This window comes from Sciurus carolinensis, chromosome 8, assembly GCF_902686445.1.
Source record: "Sciurus carolinensis chromosome 8, mSciCar1.2, whole genome shotgun sequence".
Taxonomy (NCBI): domain Eukaryota; kingdom Metazoa; phylum Chordata; class Mammalia; order Rodentia; family Sciuridae; genus Sciurus; species Sciurus carolinensis.
Genome location: NC_062220.1, coordinates 60,447,576 through 60,470,054, shown reverse-complemented (window position 1 = coordinate 60,470,054; position 22,479 = coordinate 60,447,576). Strand labels below are relative to the sequence as shown.

Here is a 22,479-nt window from a genome sequence, read left to right as displayed (position 1 = left end):
TGAGGGAAGGATGCTTTTCCAGGAGGAATGCCAGAGGTCACTCCTCCACCCTGCCTTTTTTTATTCCCTCAGGATCACTCATCTGACAATTTTTTGATTTAAAGGAGCTGTTCTGGTCTCAACACCAGATGTAAGAAACCACATTATAGAAATATGTCTTGCATACTGACTACTCCCTTTTTCATGGAGTCTGTTCCAGATGTGTGTCACTAAGCCCTGGCTTATTCTACACTGCTTTAGAATGGAGAACTTAAAAAAAAAAAAAAAGTGTTAGCAGAATTTTCTAATTTAGAAATGGTTTATTTTCTTTTACTAAAAAGGTCTGATCTAGTCACACATTATGTAGAATACTTGCTTCCAGACAAGAGTGGTTTTCTCATTATGAATCTCAGAGCACTATTCTTATAGTAAGGTAGTTTTTAAGTTGCCATGGGTGAAGAGCCTGATTAGGGGTGGGGCCAAAAATGGCTTTTCTTCAGGAAAACAAACAAACAAGCAAAAAAACAAAACAAAATAAAACAAAAAAACCCTGATGTGTATAGCATTTGCCAGTTTCCATGGTGTAAATGTTCCCATCAAATTGTCACTGTGAAGCTGGGTACTACTGTGCATGCCTGTAATACCAATAATTTGGGAGGCTAAGGCAGGAGGATCATGAGTTCAAAGCCAGTCTGGACAATTTAGTGAGACCCTGTCTCAAAATTTGAAAACTATAAAAATGACTGGGGATATAGCTTAATGGGAAAAATGCTGCTAGAATCAATCCCCAGTGCTTCAAAGGACAAAATTAAAACTCAAGTTACTACTGTGATGTTCTTAACTGAGAAGAGATGCAGGTAAGGTAAGATACATAACATAATCTGTTCTTCATAGTGGGTACAAGATGTCTCCAAAACTCTTTAAAGGAAGACCTGAGGCCTCAAACCCTAATTGAACCAGCATAGCCATCTGTCTGTTTTGTCGGTTTGTTGGTGGGTTTCTCCAAAGGTGTTTGTTTTTTGGTTTTTGTTGTTTGCTGTTGTTGTTGTGTTGTTGGTTTTGGTGGAGGGGATACAATTTTGTTGAGCTTATAAAACAGTTGTTCCTTTACTAATCCCATATAGACATTGTTCAAAAGAGTCGTTGCTTGTTTGTTTCCAGTGCTATGGATTGAACCCAGGGCCTCACACATGCTGGGCAAACTCTCTACCACTGAGTCACATCCCCAACCTCTAAATATGTTTCATGTGTTTGTGTTATTTCCTTGTTTAACAGTAACTTTCCTACCTTAGGAACTTACCATCCATCAACAAAACTTCTAGAAGCATTTGATCAAGAAAATAACCCCTCCCTCCTCTCCCTTGAAGTAAAGATCAAAGGGATGGGAGAGGACAGAGGCATAAACAATTGAGAATTGTTTGAATTCACAAATTTGAAACCTTTTTTATTATTAAGGAAAAGCACAGACATTTGTCTACTTTCTAAAAATAAAGGTTTCTCTGATCATAAAAAAATAAAGTACATACAATAGCAACGACTTCTTAAATTGTTTGTACTAAGATGAAGCTATGAGTAAGTCAACTACAAAAAATTGATTTGTCCTTGAGAATACCATCAGTGAGTCCTCGGAAATACATGAAATAAATGGAATAATGGGAGCCTTTGACTTGTAATGGAATTTGGAAGCTGCTCAGCTTCTTTCCCCTACTCTTTTCTTTCATCATCTTTATTTCATCCAACCCCCAACTTGAGGCTACCTCAGTTCTTTCTTTTCCTTGTATAATACAAAATATGTAAATGTTTTATTCACCTTCTTTTGAGCTGTGAGCATCAAGGAGAGACAATTTAAAAGGATATTGTGAATATTGAGATATGATGCTTCCAATGTGGCTGTGACTTTTAAACTTGTAATGTTTTCAGGAATAAGCAGCAATTCTCATAATTTTCCCAAAGTTAATTAAAAGTTAATTACTCTACATAAAATACATAGCAATGATTTTTCTTTGTGATGCTAGCCAGGGAATCAAACTCAAGTTTCTTAATTTTAAATAGTTTCATAAAAATATTTCCTATTGAAAAGGAAAAACTGACAGTGGGATAATAAGACAATGAGGAAAAAAAAAGGAGTAAGCAATCCATTACAGACACAGTGAAATCCTGTCTATAAATAAAATACAAAGTGGGGGTAGTGATGCGGCTCAGTATTTGAGTGTCCCTGAGTTCAATCCATGGTCCCAAAACAAAACACCAAATACACTCTAATAACATTAAAATACAGTGAATTAATAAAGAGTAAAAACTATGTGGGATTAATACCTGAAAGAATATCAGCAAAGGGAACTACAAGTTCAATTAAAAAAGAAAAAAAATAATTGACATAATAGTATGCTAGGTATCTATTTTGATGTTTATCATAAAACTTCTTTATTTAAATCTTCCCCATCTTATAATTTATGATCTTATTTTAAGAAATGCAGAAATATTGGAAGATTATATTTCTCTTGAAGGTCAACTGAATAACATCTCTCACATGATATTCTATGTGACATTTTAGAAGAGACAGACACTAATTGATATTCTGGAAAGCAGCATAATTATAAACAAGATGAAAAAGAAAAAGTACAATTTTTTTAACTGGAGTCCCAGAAAAAAGTTCAAATCTGATCTGCTAATACACTCACTGCATCTCAGTTGAAAAAATTAGTCTTAAATGTATCCCTTAGTATTATTAATATTGCATGATACAGAAACATCTACATGCTTCAAAACAGGTGATTTCTTATTAGAAAATTGAATATGGTTAAAGAGTTCTAATTTGCATATTATTTTATACTGTATAAACATTTTATTTGAATTATAACTTCACCTCTATTGTAATCATTTGCTCACACTTACCAAACATTTTCTTTAAGAAACATACAGTTCATAATTTTTAATTAAATGCATGCCTAAAACTTGAATTATCTCTATTATCTCCAAATTAATTCTCATATGGTATTCCTCATTAAAACAGATGAGATTTCTTAATAAATTGTTGTGAAAATCAATTACCATTCAAAGTCTTAGGTTTCCACTGAAAAGTTACCACCTTCAAAGTTACAGTTACTAGGCCATTATAATTACAAAAATTTTTCCCTGTATGACTTGCATATTTTGGAATCTTGATGAGATTTTGTTAGTAATAGCACTTAGAAAAATACATACAGCATTCTGTCATATATGACATAAATAAAGTCCCATGTCAGGGAACTCTTGAGCTGAAAAATTATAATGAGCATACCTAGGTCTATACTTATATTTAGTATACATCAACATGATACTTGGATCTTGTTCATTTTTTTAATATATGATAACAGAGAAACTTTCCTGGATACTTACAGTTCCAGGGCGAGGGTATGGAATTCTCCCCTGATAGGAAATCAACTGATGATTGGGTCCTTCTTTGTGGGCAAAAGGCCCATTAAACACAGTCTGTATATCAGATAAATGATACACACACACTGCTGAACCTTTAAAAACTGAGCTGAAGAAGAAAATAAAACAGAAAGGGTTCATGTTATTTTTAAAATGTATTATACTTTGAAAAAATGGTAAAGTTTATGATAAAAGTTTGAGATAATTCATCATGAAAAAATTGAATGCTATGGTACACATGTATAAAGTTGAAAAATTACTGTTTTGAAATGAGGCATTGATACATTAAGCATTAAAATGTTCAATTTATCATGGAACTAATAGACATTGATAAGTTACAGAAAAGTTTTCAATGTTTCTGAAAAATAAGATAAACAAATTCTAACTAGTTTATTTTAGCAAGCACCAAAAATGTACTGATGATTTTAATTAAAAATATTAATGTAAATTATTATTTAAATGTTACAGTGTTCTCACATGTTATCCTGAATAGTAGTTGAAAAAGTCTAAGTGGTCATTATTTATACTATCCCTGCTATTCACATACAAAAAAGGGGATCTAAGAAAGATTCCTTAAATTTTCTTTAAAATAAAAAATCTCCTAAAGTATTTGAATCCTTACTGTGGCAGACTGATTGAAACCAACACTTCTCTGACTCATGTATTCATTTCAAATTAGATGCCTAGTGGAAAAGGTATTGTGATGAAAATAAACAAGATACATCATTAATCATTCCCTGATAAGTGGATGATGATCTATAATGGGGGTGGGGGTAAGAGGGGTGAGATAAGAATGGAGGAACTTTAGATTACATAGAGGGAGAGGGAGGAGGGGACGGGGGTATGAAAGATGGTGGAATGAGACAGACATTACTACCCTATCTATGTGCATGTATGATTACATGAACGGTATGAATCTACACTGTGTACAACCATAGAAACGAAATGTTGTACCCCATTTGTGTACAATGAATCAAAATGCAGTCTGTAAAAATAAAAAAATCAAATGTAAAATAAGTAAAAAAATAGTCTAATGGGATGATTTTGAATTATTCAATATTGAGCTATTGAGTGTTGGGAAAAATAATAACTAGGAAAATGTTTGTACTCTAAAATTTCTTAAGAATTTGGTTATTGTTTTCTTTGTTTAGTTCTTAGTGACTAGAACTACTTATTTGCTAGAATAGGAGTTAAGTACGTCCTGAAGGACATCTTTTTGGACATCTTATGAGATGAACATAAATGACTTAAAATCAATATTCTTGCAATTTTCTTTTCCTTTGAATAGCTCATGGCAGTTTACAATTATACCATACTATAACCCACTTAGAAAAGAATGCTAAAACCTTTAGATCTTTGTTTTGTACTTGATTTCTGATAAAAAGGACCGCACACATCCTGCATTGCCTAAGTAATCACAGCTGGAGTATAGGCTGAATTCAAAGTAACATTCCTAGTTGAAAGTTAATAAAAGGCAATATGTGTAGGAAAGAGCAAGGAACTGCCTTAAAATATATAATAACTGGTATTGGCATCCCAAAGAACCTAGGAAACATTAAATCTATTTGGAAATACATAAAATTTGTTATATTACCATAAAAACTGGTTCCATTTTTGTTAGTTTCTAAATATTTGTTACTAGATTGTTGGAGAAGTGAAAACTATTTTGATAGAAATGACACATTTCCCCCAGATTTACTGAAGTTGAATTGGATACAAAAAAACTGCACAAAATTAATGTATACAATTTGGTGATTCTGGGCACATGCCAACACCACGGCCACCATCCAGATAAGAAACATTCACCACTAAAAGAATAACTGGAATCATGAGTGTTGAGATTATTTTCTCAATGGTATATACTTCATTTCTACATTGTCATTCATGTTTTCATTTCTTTGAGAAAATAGCTTGTGATTATTACAAATACTCCATACAAACTATTCTGAAAATATTTGTTCAGATTAAACACACTTTGGTAATCTGGAAAAAGTAAATAAAATGGGAGGACTGAATCCAAAATGCTATGGAAAAATAAAAGGCAAAGAGAAGAGTGCTTTCATAATAACAATACTACTCAATAAAGTTTACTGTTTAACTCACAAAATGTAATTGTTTAACAATTACCTTGATGTTGTAAAAATGCCATACACTAGTGTTGTCCTTGGATTATCAGTTTCCAGCAGAAACACATCCTCTTTAAAAAGAAATATGTCATTCTTTTAAATTTCACAAATATTAATTGCTTTTGTTTAAATTATTTTAAGAAAATAATTTCAACTATGACATGTACTATTAAGAAAGATATTCCTGGATCATTGTTATAATTTGGAGACAACTAAATGCTAAGCATATGGTAAATTAAATGTTACACAGACACTAAAAGGATTTCTGAAGACTGAGTATCTCTGTGGAAATCATGCTAATGAAATAATATTAACTGGCAAAAGACACAGTGGTATATAATATAGACTCTGACCATATAAACCATAAAACTATATACCAAAGTAGAAGGAAAAGATTAACCTTGAGTGTTCCTGAGTAGTAAAAGCTACAGAAATTTTCCTGTTGGTTCCTTACTTCTGTAATTTTCTAAATATTCTTTAATGATTAAATATTATTTTTCTCAATTAAAAATATTACAAATCTTATTTGCTTTTAACCTAGGGTCAGTGGTTAAAAATTATCATAGTGATTTTTTTAATATAAAATATTATGGCCAAATTGCCTATGATATTTTTATTTAATGAAGAATTCCTCTAAATATAAAACATTTAAAATAAATTAAAGCTAAGACAAAGGTATGCATACATATCAAAGTAAAGTAGTCAATTATAATATGAAATTAGATTTCTGATAGAAAACACCAATTAATAATCAATTGCAATGAAGCCTGGATTTTAATGACAATTTTACAAATATGATACCTGCTGAGGAATACAAAGAAAGATATATTTATTTTAAATTATTAATAAATTTAGAATCTCCTAAGAAACAAATTAATAAGCACTAACCTTTCTAGATGTGACTAAATGCTGACAATGTCTAGCTCTTGTCAAAATAAGAAGACTGAAGCATAAACATACTTGCAAATAATTTGGGGGAAATAATGAGTGACTAAGCAAAGTCACAAAATGATACTTAACAACATTTTTGTAGAAAATCTGAACAGGAAAAATATTGTTGGCATGATCAACATAATGACTTTTGAGAAGAACAACTATTTCAGTTTTAAAACTACTAGAATCACTGAATTTTTCTATATTATAATAGAGTTTTGTTGTTTATCTCAGAATCTAAGAATAACCAGAACTTACATTTTAGTGGACAAGGCAAAAGAAAGATCATTTTAAAATGGCAATTAGCAAAACAACACTATGATGTATACCAAGTTACTTCTATTAAAGAGAACTGCTCCTTGGTAGAAAAGAATCAGAGTGTTTATTCTGTTGGTCCTGAAAGTACACACCTCCTCATGCCATGCTGGGAATACTTGTTTTGGGGGTCAACAGCAGAGCTAAGATATGAACACAAATCTAATTTCTACTCTGACATTTTCATTCAAACTTTTTCTGTCCACTGGGCTACAACAGTAAAAATATATATCTGTATTCCTATAAAACTGATCTTAAGTCAGAATATTAGATATTATAACATGGGAAATACATATTCATTTGCAAAAACCCAAACATATCATTACCTATATAGAAAGTATAAAGGCATACCCCCACATTTATGCATATACACACATTCATTCATAAATTATGGTAAAGTCAGTAAACTAAATGTTTCAGCAGTGCCCTTGAGTAAACTAGATTGAGAAAGTACTTAAGGAAATTTATGAATGTTATCTACTTCATTATTTCAAATTGGCATGTTATTTATGCTGAAAAGATCCATGGAAGATTCATGCTTTCCTGAAAGGCTATTAAAATATATGAGCCTTACAAGTTCTCCTTCAGAAACATTGTTCGATCTTACACCTAATTACCTAATTCATCGAAGTGTGTTTCTGGGCCATCTTCATCTGTGACTGAACACACCAGCCTTGCTTTTAAGAAGGTGGTCCACTTGTTCACAAGGCTACGCAGTCCACCAGTGTCATTCTGAAACCATTTTGAAACATAATTCAGATTTCTTCAGAAAATAATGAAGTGCATTATAAATTCAACATGGACTCTGATAACTTCAGGATTTATTGTAATCTGAAGAATGGAAATGTTAACCATATTTGTACATTAATAAAGGGAAATAAGATCCATAGTATCTTATAAATAGCTATAGTTTGTCTATAGTCTCTTGTGGAATCTTCTGGAAATTAATAAGTTGGAATAATAAATAAGTACCCTGATTTTAACAATGATATATTCATAAAATAGATGTAGAATAAATTATTTTAATTTGCCTTTTCTTAGTAATCCACTGTCTTTGAAATGAACAAACATCTTACACAGTGAGGGTTCAAAATTCTGTTATAGTCAGGAGAGTGGATATATCTTTACTACAGATAGTCCCAGATAGTTCTATTTTCTCTCCTTCATTTTCCTGCACTGTCACTTAGCATTTTTATCAGATGTTTCACTATACACATTTCCCTGACTGAGGCAGCAGGAATGACATTTGGATCATTCACAAAGTTTCTACTAGTGACTTTCTTCCCTGTATCCAGATGCCTTTTACTTCTTCTGGCTTTTCTGTCTTGTTCCAAATGATTGAGAAACACCTGATTCCTGATCAGTAGAATATTGCAATATTTAAAGATAAACTAACACTAGACAAATACTTTTGTGCAAAAGGATGCTAATAAAAAAAATAAGTGAATGTAAGCCTATAAAATGCCAGTATTAGAGGACACCATGTATTTTTTCAGTGTTATGTATACTGTTGATACACAGAACATTTTGGTTACTCCGTAATTAGAACAGCATTTTCTCAAGCATTTCTTGATTTTCAGTATTACAGACAGTTCCACAATAACTTTTATTGAGATTCAACTGGATTTTATTCATAAGAATTGTTTTCATTCTCTTGCAGACTATTAAGCTATTTGTTTGAATACCAATGTGTTGAATGGATATGCAAAAATTAGTCAAAACTGCTTATTTCTATAAATCCACAAACTATTTCTCTGAAGATTTTACTGAAATTGCACATACTTATCTCTTGTGACTAATACAAATAAACCTTATATTAAAGGTCTTTTCTTGGTATTTTATTTGTAAGAGAGATAATGAAAGCACAAAAATAAACTATTAGAAAACTATTTGCATATTTTGAAGTCTTTCTTCAAATTAGAACAATAATACCTACAGGGCAAATTCTAGCAATCATAGAATGAATCTGTTTTGTGCTCCTGTTATTGTCAGTCAGCTTTTCTTTGAAGAAGAAGTATATCTTAGCATCATTTGGATCAGTGCCGTCAGGAATGACATGTGCATCCACAAACATCGGTTCTGGAAAAAAATATAAAGACTGTTCATACTCATGATGAAAATCCATCTACTGTTCTTCCAAGAAGACCACAGGCACATGGTTTCCCCAACTTTGGTATAGAAGAATAATTCAGTGTTCACAGGCAAAAATTTCAAAAAGCAGTATTTGTATTCACTTCAACATAACACATTAGGAATGTCAAGTACTACAAAGTACAGCTGCGATAGCTCAAAGTACTTTTTTCTGTCTGCAATACACTTTAGAAATGCAGAAAATGCAAAACTTCTTTGTGCACCCATGAGATTCAAAAATCAAAAAACTTTTCTACTACTTATTTTCCAGGTAATCTGATGGTTGTTTTATTGAAAAAAAATTTTTCGTTTTTAAAATGCAGTTTTCAATCTAGTAAACATAAACTCAAACTCATTGAAATAGAATGAGGACTTGGGCATCTAAATTCTGAAAAACACATTTTTTCTTAAAATACAGCAAATGAAATGAAGGAGAAACTTCTGAAGGAAAAAATACAGTCATTTTAAGACATACAGTGTTTCCCTTTTTCAGGAACAAAATAACTTTCAGAATATTCTATTTCCAGTTGTACTGGAGGAATAATTTGAAGAAATAAATGAACAATCAGTGCTTTCTTATGCTATCAGTGAAATAAGATGCTTAACTGTGGTGATTCATGCTTCACTGAACAATGCTAAGTGAAGAGCCAAATTTAGAGTCAGTCAGAAATTTTCCTCAGGGTGAAATGACAAAGGTCTCAGTGGTTTCTTCCTCCTCTAAACAACAGCAACTGATTGGAATCATACAGCAGAATCAAATGTGCATCCTTTTTGATGTGAATTCCATATGACTTCAAGAATTGGAAACAGTTGAACAATGAGAATCACTTATCATATCTCTGATTTCTATGAAATATTGGTCAAATTTAGAATAAAATACATATTGATTTTATAATTTTAGAATCGAAACATAAAACAAATAGGAAGAGTTCCTAAATATAACTTATCCATTATATCTAAAGGTCATTAATTTAGAATAATTTTTACATTCAGTTTTATTGAACTATAAGAGCATTAAGATGAAATAAAAAGCACATTTAATTGCAATATGTTACCATTCAATAGCTGAAGAAGATGCTTGAGTATTGGCATATATGATGAGTATCACTGTCACTTTTATTTATTCCTATTCCTGTGACAATTATATGATGGTTAATAAGATAAGGAACCAGAATATGAAAGATGGGCAATTTCTTTCATTTACCCTAAATGTTTTAAATGGTAGAGTACAGAATTATGATTACTCATGATATGGCCTAACATGTCAGTTTATAACTATTTTCCTAGGTCCACAGAATTAATCTTAGTTTAAAGCAGGATACCAAATAAAAAAATGCTTAAAACTTTTTCTTACCACTCAGCCATTTGGAATTGTGTTGATCAGTTCTGACTGCATTCCTCTTGGTTAAACTTCGAAAAATAGCAGCATCTGTCCCCATGAAATCTATATACATTCCTGAGAAAAGCTCCTCATCTATGAAAAGGTAAGAAAATGTCAACAGAAATCTAAATTTTTTGAAGCTCTTTTAAAATTCAAGGAGAGTTTATTAGTAGAGCATCCCAAATATTACAGAATGTTTGTAATTGCCAATTGGTTTCCATTTTCCTTGAATTAAAAACTGGTAAGTTTAATCTGTTCTTATTATTGCCTTTATGATTAATGTATGTATACATACACACGCACATACATTTTTTAAATTGAACTCTAAAATAACTTTTTCCTGTATAGAAATAAAAATTTCTGTCTTGATTATACTAATTATATTTTTATATAAAATTATATATAATTGTATCAGAAATGATAGGTTTATAAAAAATGGCTTAATTGTTTTCTTTTCTTCTTTTTTTTTTTCTTTTGGGGGCTATCAGGAATTGAACCCAGGGATGCTTAACCACTGAGCCACATCCCATCCCTTTTTATATTTTATTTAGAGATAGGGTCTCACTAAATGGCTTAGGATCTCCTAAGTTATTGAGGCTGACTTTAAACTTGGGATCTTCCTGCCTTGACCTCTTGAGTTGCTGGGATTATAGGCGTGAACCACCATGCCAGGCCACTTTCTTTTAGTAAATAAAAATGAAGGAAACTTGATTTCTAATTTTGGCAACCACTACTAAACTGGGAGTGAGGGCTACATCATTTAACACCTCAGTCTATCTTCTCATCAATAAAGTATGAAAACTGGGTTATGATCTCGAAACCTCCTTGCATATTAAAAATTATATGATTTTACCAAATGCATTGAATACAATTGTTTTGTTATTATTATTACTTGATAGCATGGGGTCTATGTTAAAATTATTAAAATAGTATTACTGATTAAAAGATTTATTCTTTGAAAATATATATTTTGATTTACAGGGCTATAAATTTCCTAGTAAAAATGTACATTTTTCAATTGTAACTCAGTCATTAAAAAATAGAATTCAATGAGAAGAAAATATATTTAAAAATTAAAATTATTTAGTGTTCTTAATGGTCTACTTAGATGTTTGATCTGTATATACATAATGTTCCTCATTTAACTTAGTTTTGAAGATCCATATTACTTTTTATCCTAATAAAGAGAAGTCAGCCTTGTACTGGTAAGAAATAAGTAATGTGATCCTTGAGTATAAAACAGTAGCTGAGAATCTATTTTGAAAAGAATCACATTTATCAAGTCTGTCCCACTGAACTGCCATGCAGTGGTATTCTTTGACTGACGTTCTAGGATTACTCTCCTGGCTACCTTTGGCTTGTGGTCATTTGGCAGGACTGGAACATTTGAAGCACTCTAAGCTTACTGTTCAGTAATAAGCAAGACCAGTAGGACAAAGATAGAATGGAGGGTGGAATGTGTGTAATATGTGATCACCGGGTTATGAAATGGACCCCTACCAGTGAGCAAGCTGGTGTGGCATGGCATTTGCTGCCCAGGTCTCCTTTCTAGTAGGGGCCAAGAATCCATGGAAACAGATTAAATGGAGATAACAAAAATGTGCCTGAAGGCCCTTTTGAGCCATTCAACAATTTAAAATTCTGTGAATATTTGTGATGCATATATACACATAGATTTAACTGTTAAATTGGGATAACTTTCCCATTTTTGTTATAACCAATTTACCATTAAACATGGATTATAAATTCCTGCTGTTTAGCAGACTGATGAGCACAGCTACTGATTACCATATCTGTTTCAAGATAAAAAAGATAAAGACACTTGAATGTTGGTGTAGGGCTAATCCTATTACATACTACTTTAATAGTTATAGCTAAAACACTACACAAGTTCGTGTGTCTAGTTGGCTATACTTTCTGCTTTAAATTTGCAGTTGTTATAATATCAGGTCAGTAAAATTTTAATTTTTTTTATTAATAAGAAATATTTAGTTAATGTCATTTAGGAAAGAGTTTTGTTCAAGAGGAAGAATTTTTTTTCAGATTTTCTTTTTAGGGTTTTATGCAAAGATAAACTTGTGTCTTCTGAATTCAATTCGAAATATTTTGCTTCTAATTGTATCTCTGATGTAAACATCTTCATGGGTTTTATTATAGGTTATTTAAAATATAACAGCTGACTTCTCTGTTGCCCTATAACAATGACTAAAAATTGCAGTATAATATTGGACTTGCACAAGAGAATAGATGCCACTATTGAGATATCCTGTATTGTGACACTTTTACTTCTAATTCTTAATGTTTCTTGGTATTTAATACATACAGATGTTTTAGCTAATCTTTATAATTTAGTGTACTGCAGTTGAATGGAAATGATAAAACCCTATAATATGATAAAAAGGAAATGACCTTGCAAATATTGGGGAAAGTTTTAGAGGGACAAATAACTGGACAAATAAAATGATAAATACAAGATTATAAAGATTCTTGTTCTTTTTTATTTTTACTTTTTATTTAAGTAAATTAATGTCTTTTCTTGATAATACAAATTGTAATGTTAATCAAAATATTAAAGGCTAATGTAGGAGCGCAAACACAAGAATTCAAAATTCATGTCTCTGAAAATTCAAGAAGGCCAATATCTAACTTTCATTTGTAAATAAATCCAATTCCCTAGGGCAAAACTACTAAAGGGCTTATGATATTTTATCAAGAAAATTTATAATGCCCATTCTAAGCATTTTTTATTCTGAACAATATTCAATAAGAGGAAACTCCATTATTACTATGCTAACAGATGGTGGAAATGTATGTTCATAGACTTTAACTTGAAATAAATGAATACTGTATATATATATAACTACTATCATACACATCATAGTTTTTTAATCCTTTATTCTAAAGGTGAAGAAAATTTCCATTCTAATGGAGAAAATACTTTTCAAAACACTATTATCAAATAATATTTGAAAACATAACTGAAAATACTTTGCATCAGACATAATCAGAGAGTCATAGTTTCAAAGTTTTTGAACTTTTGTCCTAATGATACACTTTTCACTTCTCCTTGCCCAGTCTGATTGACCATATGGAATTAATTTACTGGTTACTTCCAAGCTTACATTTTACTCAGTGCTGGGTATAACTGTCTTAATTTAGTTACCAAATATCAGAAAGAAAGATGGGCTTCCTATTTAAATGAATCAATCAAACATCTGAACATAATAATTATTTTTTCACCTGTTCTAGTATCAAAGGATGGAATTTTACTACTGGTAATACATTAAGAAAGCAAAGAGGAAAATTCATCTTCTATACAATTTATATACCAAAATCTAAGATTTATCACCAGTCAACTCATGATAACTCATATTATAAAAATGTTTTAATTAACCAGAAGAGAATGTCTTTTAAGCGGGTTATGGAAAGGCATCCAATGATTGATGTTCAGAAACAATCTGATTTGACATCGTAGGCATCAGCAAGTGATTAGACCTGCTCTTAACTGACATTTTCTGAAAAGTAAGAAAATGAAAAAGCACCACCGCCTCCTGTTAGTAACTTTTGAATCAAATCACAGAGATGTCTTTGGCTAACAAATGTACTTTGTTCTTCTTTAATTTGAAAGAAATACCATATTTAATTATTTACAAAAAGACTATTAAAACATGAGGAAAAGAGGATATAGTTAATATTAGAAAAACAACTAAAGAAAACATTAAAAACTATTTTCAGTTAATGTTAAGGTCATGTTAGTTTTCTTTATTATTTTATTTTCCCATTTCTTTTATTTTCTACTTACTGATCATAACAGATACAGTATTCACATTGGGGTTGAAAGAGCATCGTCCTTTTCCAGATTCACACTTGGAGTCAATCATGAAAACTTGGTCCTTTGTTGTAGATAAAACAGAATATAATAATAACATAATAAATATAATGAAATATAGTAAGAACAACTTATTTAGTCAAAACAATTGTTCTTCAGAAAAACAAAGCCTCATCAAAATTAATATGCTTTTTACTTGGTTGCTTATGCCTTCTCAATTTATTACAGTAAGACTTACTTGTCCTATAAGAAGAATCCATCTGTAAATTACAAGCTAACCTCAGCAGGGCTGGCTCTCATCCTATTACACTTCCCATAGAGCTGATCCAAGCAGGAGTTCTCCTCAAATCAACATCACCAGAAATCACTTGAAAATCAAGGATCATTATAAATCTGAACTAGATGTGTTGAACTATGGCCAAAAGAAGAAAATTATCCACAGAAGAACAATGTATATAAGGACTGCAGTGATTCTACAATTATTGGGACATTTTTTAAAAGAATAAAAATTTATGCTGCCATTTAATTTTGTTCTATAGAACATTTTACAAGATTCAAATTAATTAATAACCCAGGCTTATAGTAGATCATTTAATCATTCATTTATTTAATGAAGATTTATTGAGCATCTTCCCTAAGTCAGATGCTTGTATTGGAGGTACAGTAACCAAAATACACAAAACTTTGCCAACAAAGATTCTGACATGAGTATCCTGAATGAGAAAATAAAGAGAAAAAATCATTCCAAAATAGAGGATGTTAGATGGTGTCCTGTGCCTAAAAGCTGATAAAGGAAATAGGAAAGACAAGAGATAGGGGATGATAGGTTTAATGTGAGATATGGATGCCAATGAAGACTCACTGGGGTGGGACATCTGGTAAATATCTATCTTTTTCTTATACAAAGTTAGCATAAGCTACTACTAAAATTCAAAGGAATAAAAAGGTCACTTTTGTAAGCTCCATGATGAATGACCTTAGTTACTAAGCTAAAGTTTTGACAATTATTCTGAAGAAATAGAGATCCATTATTATTTTTTTGTGTGTGAAAAAATAAGGATCAAAACCCTTCTCCAAGAAGGTTAGGGTATCTTGAGCAGTAGGAAGAGGGGAAATGGAAGAGACAATGGATTTAGGAAAATAAATTGGTTAGTTTCCATTGCAAAAGCCTGAGAATTAGGGCTGGGGAGATAGCTCAGTTGGTAGAGTGCTTGCCTTGCAAGCACAAGGCCCTGGGTTCCATCCCCACCACTGCAAAAAAAAAAAAAAAAAAAAGTCTGAGAGTTACATGATAATCTAACATATCAGCAGTCATGGTAAGAGCTTTAGAAATGTAAAAAATTTGTATAGTGACAATCAACAGAGTGTGGCAATCAATTAAATATTGGTTACTGTTCAAGAAGATAACAAATATAAAAAATAGTCTGAGGTTTTGACTCCTTGAAGAAAATAAAACCACTTTATTTTTGTTAAAGTGAGTTCAATGTACTATAGGACATCTGTGATGCAATAGGAAATGGTAAAGCTTAAAAGAAATCACAGTTTCCTAAGCTTAAAAATATGATTCTTTTAAATGAATTCATGCTAGAGATGATGAAAAGGTGGCTTGCCCAGCCATGTAGAGGGGAATAGGGGCAGAATTCAACTTCAGTCTCCTAACTCCTAGTTACATCTGTTTTCCAAACTAAATAATAATTATAAATATAAGGAAAAACAATAAAATTTAGAAAGTCTAATTTTGGTTTTACAGTCAGAAACAGGTTTCACTAATAAGTAAGGGTTGACACTGCAGGAATTGATGAGATTTTCCAGGTACCATTTATACTAATTCACCCATTAAGACATGAGAGGAACTAGTTCTTTTACTTTGAGGCCAAACCTTGCTTTGAATGTCATCTTATCTAATCTTCAGAGTCACCTGGTATTTTTCTTATGTTTTTTTCTGTTTTTTTTTTTTTGCAGTGCTGGGGATTGAACCCAGGGCCTTGTGCTTGCGAGGCGAGCTACCAACTGTGTTTTTTTTTTTTTTTTTTTAATATATACTTTTGTTTTATTAAGTGAATCCTTTTTGTTATCATCTAAACCACCCCTTTGGCTCCTATGGACCACAAATGTGGACCCCATTTTTCAACAAATTATACACCTACTCATCAGCATTTTCTAACTTTTCACATTCTTCTCAATGTACTTAAGTTGTAATCCAACCTTAATTGTTCTATTGAAACACTTTTTGATAAGATCTTCAATGAAAATCATACTATACAATTGCCTGGACTGGTCTTGAGTTCCTGGGCTCAGTGATCTCCTACCTCCTAACTGCTGGGATTAAGGCACAGCATTTTTCAAACTTCATCTGACTTGGATTCTGAAAAATTTTCAAAATTGGTGATCACTTCTATCTTTTTTAAATAACTTATTGTCATTTCTAGGACCCACACATTCTTGTTTCCTCTCCTTCTTCCCTGCCTGCTTCTGTGAAGTTTTGTTTTCAAGTCCACATTTCTCCATGTGGGTATTAAAGGTTAGTAGATCTTCAAGTCTCCAGTGCAGTCATTCTCATGCTAAACCCTCTATGCTTGATTAAATCAACACTTTTATTGAACCTAGATATTCTTTTTTAAAAAAAGTTTTTACACCTTTATTTTATTTATTTATTTTGATGTGGTGCTGAGGATCCAACCCAGTACCTCACCCATGCTAGGCAAGTGCTCTACCACTGAGCCATAACCCCAGTCCCGAGTCTGGTTACTCTTATACAAGAATTGTTCACACAGTTACATATCCAGCTTCATTTTCTACTATGTACTTCATAGTTCTAATTGGATCTTTCAGTGGCATCTCAGACTCAACAGAAAAAAGTAGGCCATAATCTTTACCCCAAACATGGTCTCTTCATTGTTTCTCACCTCAGTTTACAAGAACAAACTATTAAAGATGCTGAAAATAACAATAATAAAAAGTCACCATCTATATCATTATATATTTTCTTTTCCATATTCAAATTCTACCAACATCACCTATACTACTCTATACTTTGTGCTTCTTTATCTCCATTGCCACCAGATGAATACAAAAATATCTTTCTTGATATGCTATATCAACTCTCTAACCCCACCTTCACAACCCAAATCATTTGTAACATGACAATAGAATTCTATTCATGCCATTTCTGCTTAAGATTGGTCCAGACACTTCTTTAATACATGAGAAAGACCAATCAATATCTTTAAGTTAGCCTATAAATTCTGACATGATTTTTATTCATTTTCATTAAGTAAATAGCATTTGTGGTTTGAATCAATAAGAGAAAATAATAGGACCAGAAAGTAAATAGGTAATGAAAAATAAGAAAAGAAAGCATAACAAAATGTTCCATGGTCATAGACATTGACAGATAAAGTTGAATAATAGAGGGCATGTCCAAGAGAGTTTTGTTATAGATTAGTCTAGGAGAAGGCACACTGACAGAGTCAATTTGGCCATTGAGGAATCTTGGTCATTAATCAAGGAGTTCTGGTTAATGTGTTTTCTAGAAGTGAAAGTTATACTAGGAATATTTAATGAATGTCTATGAAGACCGGCAACTGAAAGATGGAGGATGGAGAATGATGACTCAGAAATAAAACCGAACAGTTAACAACTGCAGACCTAACCTAGTTCACTTTCAAGTTGGTTCTGAAAATATGAAAATTATGCTATGCAATACAAATTACAATGAAGGAGAAGGAGAATTCTCTCAAAATACAATGTTCTTCATCATGTGATAATTTTATGCTAGGGGATCCTTCATCTCAAAGAAAATAATACATCCAATGTTTGATAAAGCTTTGCAATCCTATACCCACCTTTTAATTTATATACTATACTTAAATACCAATGATGCTATGGTAAAACTTTCAACTATTATTATTAGACAAAGTTGATTATTAAGGTAAAAATATAAAGCTTAAAATCATAACTCTTTTTATACCTAAATTGTCTCTTAAGGTGTTCACATATTACTTGTGAGACCAAATTAATTAATGGAAATGCTTCCCCCTTTGAAGTCCGTCTTTTTGCAGTGAGGCTAAGGTAGTTCATATTTAGCAAAGTGATTAAAATTTATTTCATGCTGGTTTTCCAAAGTAGATTATATTTTGGACAGAATTTACAATTTAGACTTGAAGTGCATAGTGGGTGATTTGTACATGGGAAAACACTTTTATTTGAAATCTGTGCTTTGAAAACTGTTATACTATTGTTGGCTTGTACAGTGACTGCATGGTCTTCAAGTCACATATGATAGATTGCAGACATGTGAGCAGTAGTTTATTTAATCAGTTGATCACAGGCATGTGGTCCTCATGACTAGCTCAATGCAGCCAACTGTATTCTTCCAAAAAAGCATAACTTAATTTCTCCATTAAGAATTTTAATATTTCATAGCATCTTGAATGACATTTGGAAAAGCCTCTATTGGGGATTAAATTACAATTGTTCAATTGTTTTTAAATGACTTATTCCTAAAAAATATATATGTATGAATTATGTCTGAAAAAGTAATTTAATAATAAGGGAATATTGACGGATCATTATTCAATTTCATTAGTATTAAAGTAGATTAATTCTTATTAAAAGAAAATAAACTTTATAAAGTATATGAGTAGCAATATTTAATTTTTTCACAATTCTAATCTCTAAAATTGAATTAAGACATTATTTAAAAATTGAACTTTTAAAATTTAAGTTCCATAATTAAACCAAATAAAGATAGTTTGAAAGAATTCAGTTTTTAAAATAATAACATTAAGTAAAGCAATGTGTCTGAGTAAAAGAATAAAGAAAAATTCTTTTGGTGTAATGCATAACCTTTTTAGTCAACAGTTGTTGACTGAGATAATAAACACAGTCTTAAATATCACTGTTGAAGTTCAACCAGCTTGATATTTGACTATACATTAGGCATATATTTGACTAGTCTTTAGCAAACACCATATCATAATGCCTCATGTCATTTTAACTAATGAAAGAATAGGGCAATGTAGACTAGTGAAACTAGCCTTAAATCAAAAGATGATTTATTAACTAATAAGTTCTTTTCTGCAAAAACATTTGGCCTCCTGCTTTATACATATTTTTATGGATCACATAAAGGTTTAGTGGACTTGAAAGATAAATAGGAATTATTTAAAACACATTTGAGAAAGTAAGTTTGTAATATAATCTATAATTTGGAGCAAACATTTTCAGTGCTTTACATTTAAGTAATTGTAAAATTTTGCCTTCTCCTTTTATCTTTTATAACTTTTACATTTGGAAATAAAGAAATACATACATATACATATATGTGGATATATGTTCTTTTCTTTTTTTTTAAGTTGCAGCCCAAAGACTATATACCTTAACTAACTTGGCAGACAGAAACAAAATGCAATATACTTGGGGTTTAAAAAGCATGAAAATATTTTAAGGATATTGATATTTCTGAATTTTTACTCTAATACCACTTTAAACATCTTTGAAACAGTAACATCAAAAATAAATAAATAATGTGGGGTCCTCATTAATGTCATTAATGTCAGCTTACCTCTGACCTCCTCCCTCTGTTCAGGTAAGTGCAAACTGGGCTGAAAGCACCACTGCCACAGACATACAGATGAGTGCGATTGAACGTCTGGATCACACGGACGAAGTTCCCACAGCCATGCTAGAAGGAGTGGCAGATGCATGCTTAGCAATCAGTGACTTCTAGTTATGTCTACCGACTGTATTAACTTGAGATTTTGTATGATAAGTCACAAGGTAACATCAACACTTGATGTATTATTCCTTATCTTTGAGAAACTGAGTGTACACATCACAAAGTTAAAAAAAATACTCATTTAACTTGTGGAAATCTCAGATTAAATATTGAGATTTGGTGCTCTGAAAAAAAAATAAAGCAGTGACTTAGGAATAGTGACAGAAATATTACAGAAATGGGATCTCAACTAATACTGACCGGGTAGCAATCTTAAATCAAGTTGGAGTCTAACCTTTGGTTACTAAATTAACAATAAAGGAATCAACATTTAATTATTTTAGTAACATATTAGTATACTACCAATATACTAGTCTTATTAGTATTAGTGTTTCGATCACGGAAATATTACAAAAACAATACCTCACCTAATAGTTACTGAGTACCAACCTTGAGCCAGGTTATAGTCTAACATTTTGGGCATTTTCAGTGAACAACACAGGCAAAAATCTCTACACTTGTAGAACTCAAATGAACAAAGTTGCCATACATGCCCTGGTTTTGCTATTTCTCTTTAAATCTCTACTAATTCTAGTAATTCATATGAAAATGCTGTCAAATTTGTAAATGTTAGAGCAAAGTAAACATAATTAGGAAATATTTTCCTATACCATTTTAAACATTTTGTTGTTATTGTTAGGAAATGTGTCTGAGGAAATATTCAAAGAACAATGGGGTTTATTGATTCATCTCAGGAAAGTGTTACTTGACCCCTGGTAATAATTGAAACAATCTGTCTCACATTGTAATATCTTATTTACTATGTTTTCATGTTCCAAAACATTATAAACTTACTCTTCACCTGAGAAAGAAATAGGGATGTGCAAGGGATGTGTTTTTGTTTTCCTTAAAACATTATATGTGATCACACTATACAAACCTGTTTTGAATGAAATTGATCTTATTCAAGTTTCATATTATCGTGAGAAGGAAATGGCAAACACTGTTGGCCTTTACAATTGGCAGGTTAAACCAACCTGTAAGAAGGTGGCATAACTTTTGCTTTCTACAAAGAATGATGTAATCATTCTCTCTACACTTGGTCCCCTAAAATACTTCATTTCTCTCCCCGGAAAGTCCTTTCTCACTTGCTTCCAGTTCAACTAATGCAAGACTTTTATTTATTCATTTGATGAACTACGACAACAATTATTTTAATTCTAAAATGACAGTGTGACCTTACAGGAGTCCATAAATTCTCTGTGGCCAAATTAAACATTGCACATTTGATACTTTCTAGACTCATTATCCTTTGTTGATTACGAATTAATAAAGCCTAAGATTGAATACCGTTTCCTTCACAAAGTCATTTTACTCTCAAAGAAGATTATTGCAAATAATTTTATCATAATAGATAGAATTTTTTAAATAACAGAAATAAATAAATACATGAAAAGTTAACAGTTTTCCCTAGGTAGTCAGACAACACAAGTTGCTCTGTTTTTCTCTTCTAGGTAAGGTCCTGCTTTTTTATAACACAAATCTATTATTTATATTAATGCAAAAGTAAAATTAAACTTTACTAAAATAGAAGTTAAATTTAAAGTCAATATTATTTCATACTTTTTCATCATTTTTCTCTCATATTTATTATTACTTGTCAGCAAATATATACTTCTTTTCATAGGTAGTAATTTTATACAGATGTTTCTATAATACATTTTTTTATTAAATAATCAATCATTAACTCTACTGTCAATGAAGTTAATCCTTACAGACCAGACTATACATTTATTTTTAGGTTAAGACATTAAGGATTTTTGTTAAATATACAGCAATATTGTCTCTTGACACCTGTTTATAGAGGTACCTGGAAATTGATTACATAAGTACAGATGATAGCAGGTTTCCCTGGAAAGTGAGGCATAGATAAAGTATAGACTGCTTAAATGTCTATAGTAAGAAAATCTGTGAGCAATGAGACTTGTATTTATTTTTTATCACACTCAAGTTTAGTCACCCTGGAATTCTGTATATGATACTTTCCTGGAAGACATGAATTCAGTTCAATCCTCTTAATAACAGGGTATGTCTCATCTTGGTTTTTTAGACAATCTATTTTCATGAATCACTGGTACGATAAAAAAGAAATAGTAATTTTTTTTGATACTTCAAATGAATAACTATATTCATTTTGTGACTATTTATCCATCTATCTACTTATTAAAGCCAACATTTTTGAGAATTTACTATGAGCTAGACCATAGTCATATATGTTATCATTTTTATCTCCCAGGAGGTTTGATCTTTATGACTGAAATTTATTGAATACTTACTAAATGTTATTTAATCACTTTTCATTAATCCACTGAATTTTCTATAACTCAGTCCCTTTTAGAATAATAAAACTTAGAGGAGTTTTAATTAACTTGGTCTGAGATCATACAAGTAGAAACTAAAAAGCATATTTTCAAACACATGTATGTCTAATATTGAATCCTATTAGCCAATTTATAATTTGTCTTTGGGTGAGGAATACTTTGTTGCTATTATACCAGTTATTAGTATTTATCTAAATTTTTATGGTTTTAATAGCTGCTATTAATATTTATATAGGTTCTAATATGTGGACTGCTTTACTCTCACAGATATG

General features: G+C 31.2%; 1 protein-coding gene across 1 annotated transcript in view; it reads right to left on the bottom strand.

Annotated features, from left to right (window-relative positions):
- The window catches only part of Sema3c (semaphorin 3C), a 157,432-nt gene that overhangs the window by 47,631 nt on the left and 87,322 nt on the right, over positions 1–22,479 (bottom strand). Inside the window, exons 5-11 of the mRNA XM_047560600.1 lie at positions 19,674–19,793; positions 14,081–14,171; positions 10,252–10,371; positions 8,704–8,846; positions 7,385–7,499; positions 5,521–5,590; positions 3,358–3,502 (exon numbers count right to left, since the gene is read on the bottom strand). Coding sequence (XP_047416556.1) covers positions 3,358–3,502; positions 5,521–5,590; positions 7,385–7,499; positions 8,704–8,846; positions 10,252–10,371; positions 14,081–14,171; positions 19,674–19,793 — 804 coding nt within the window. The remainder of the gene's footprint in view (positions 1–3,357; positions 3,503–5,520; positions 5,591–7,384; positions 7,500–8,703; positions 8,847–10,251; positions 10,372–14,080; positions 14,172–19,673; positions 19,794–22,479) is intronic.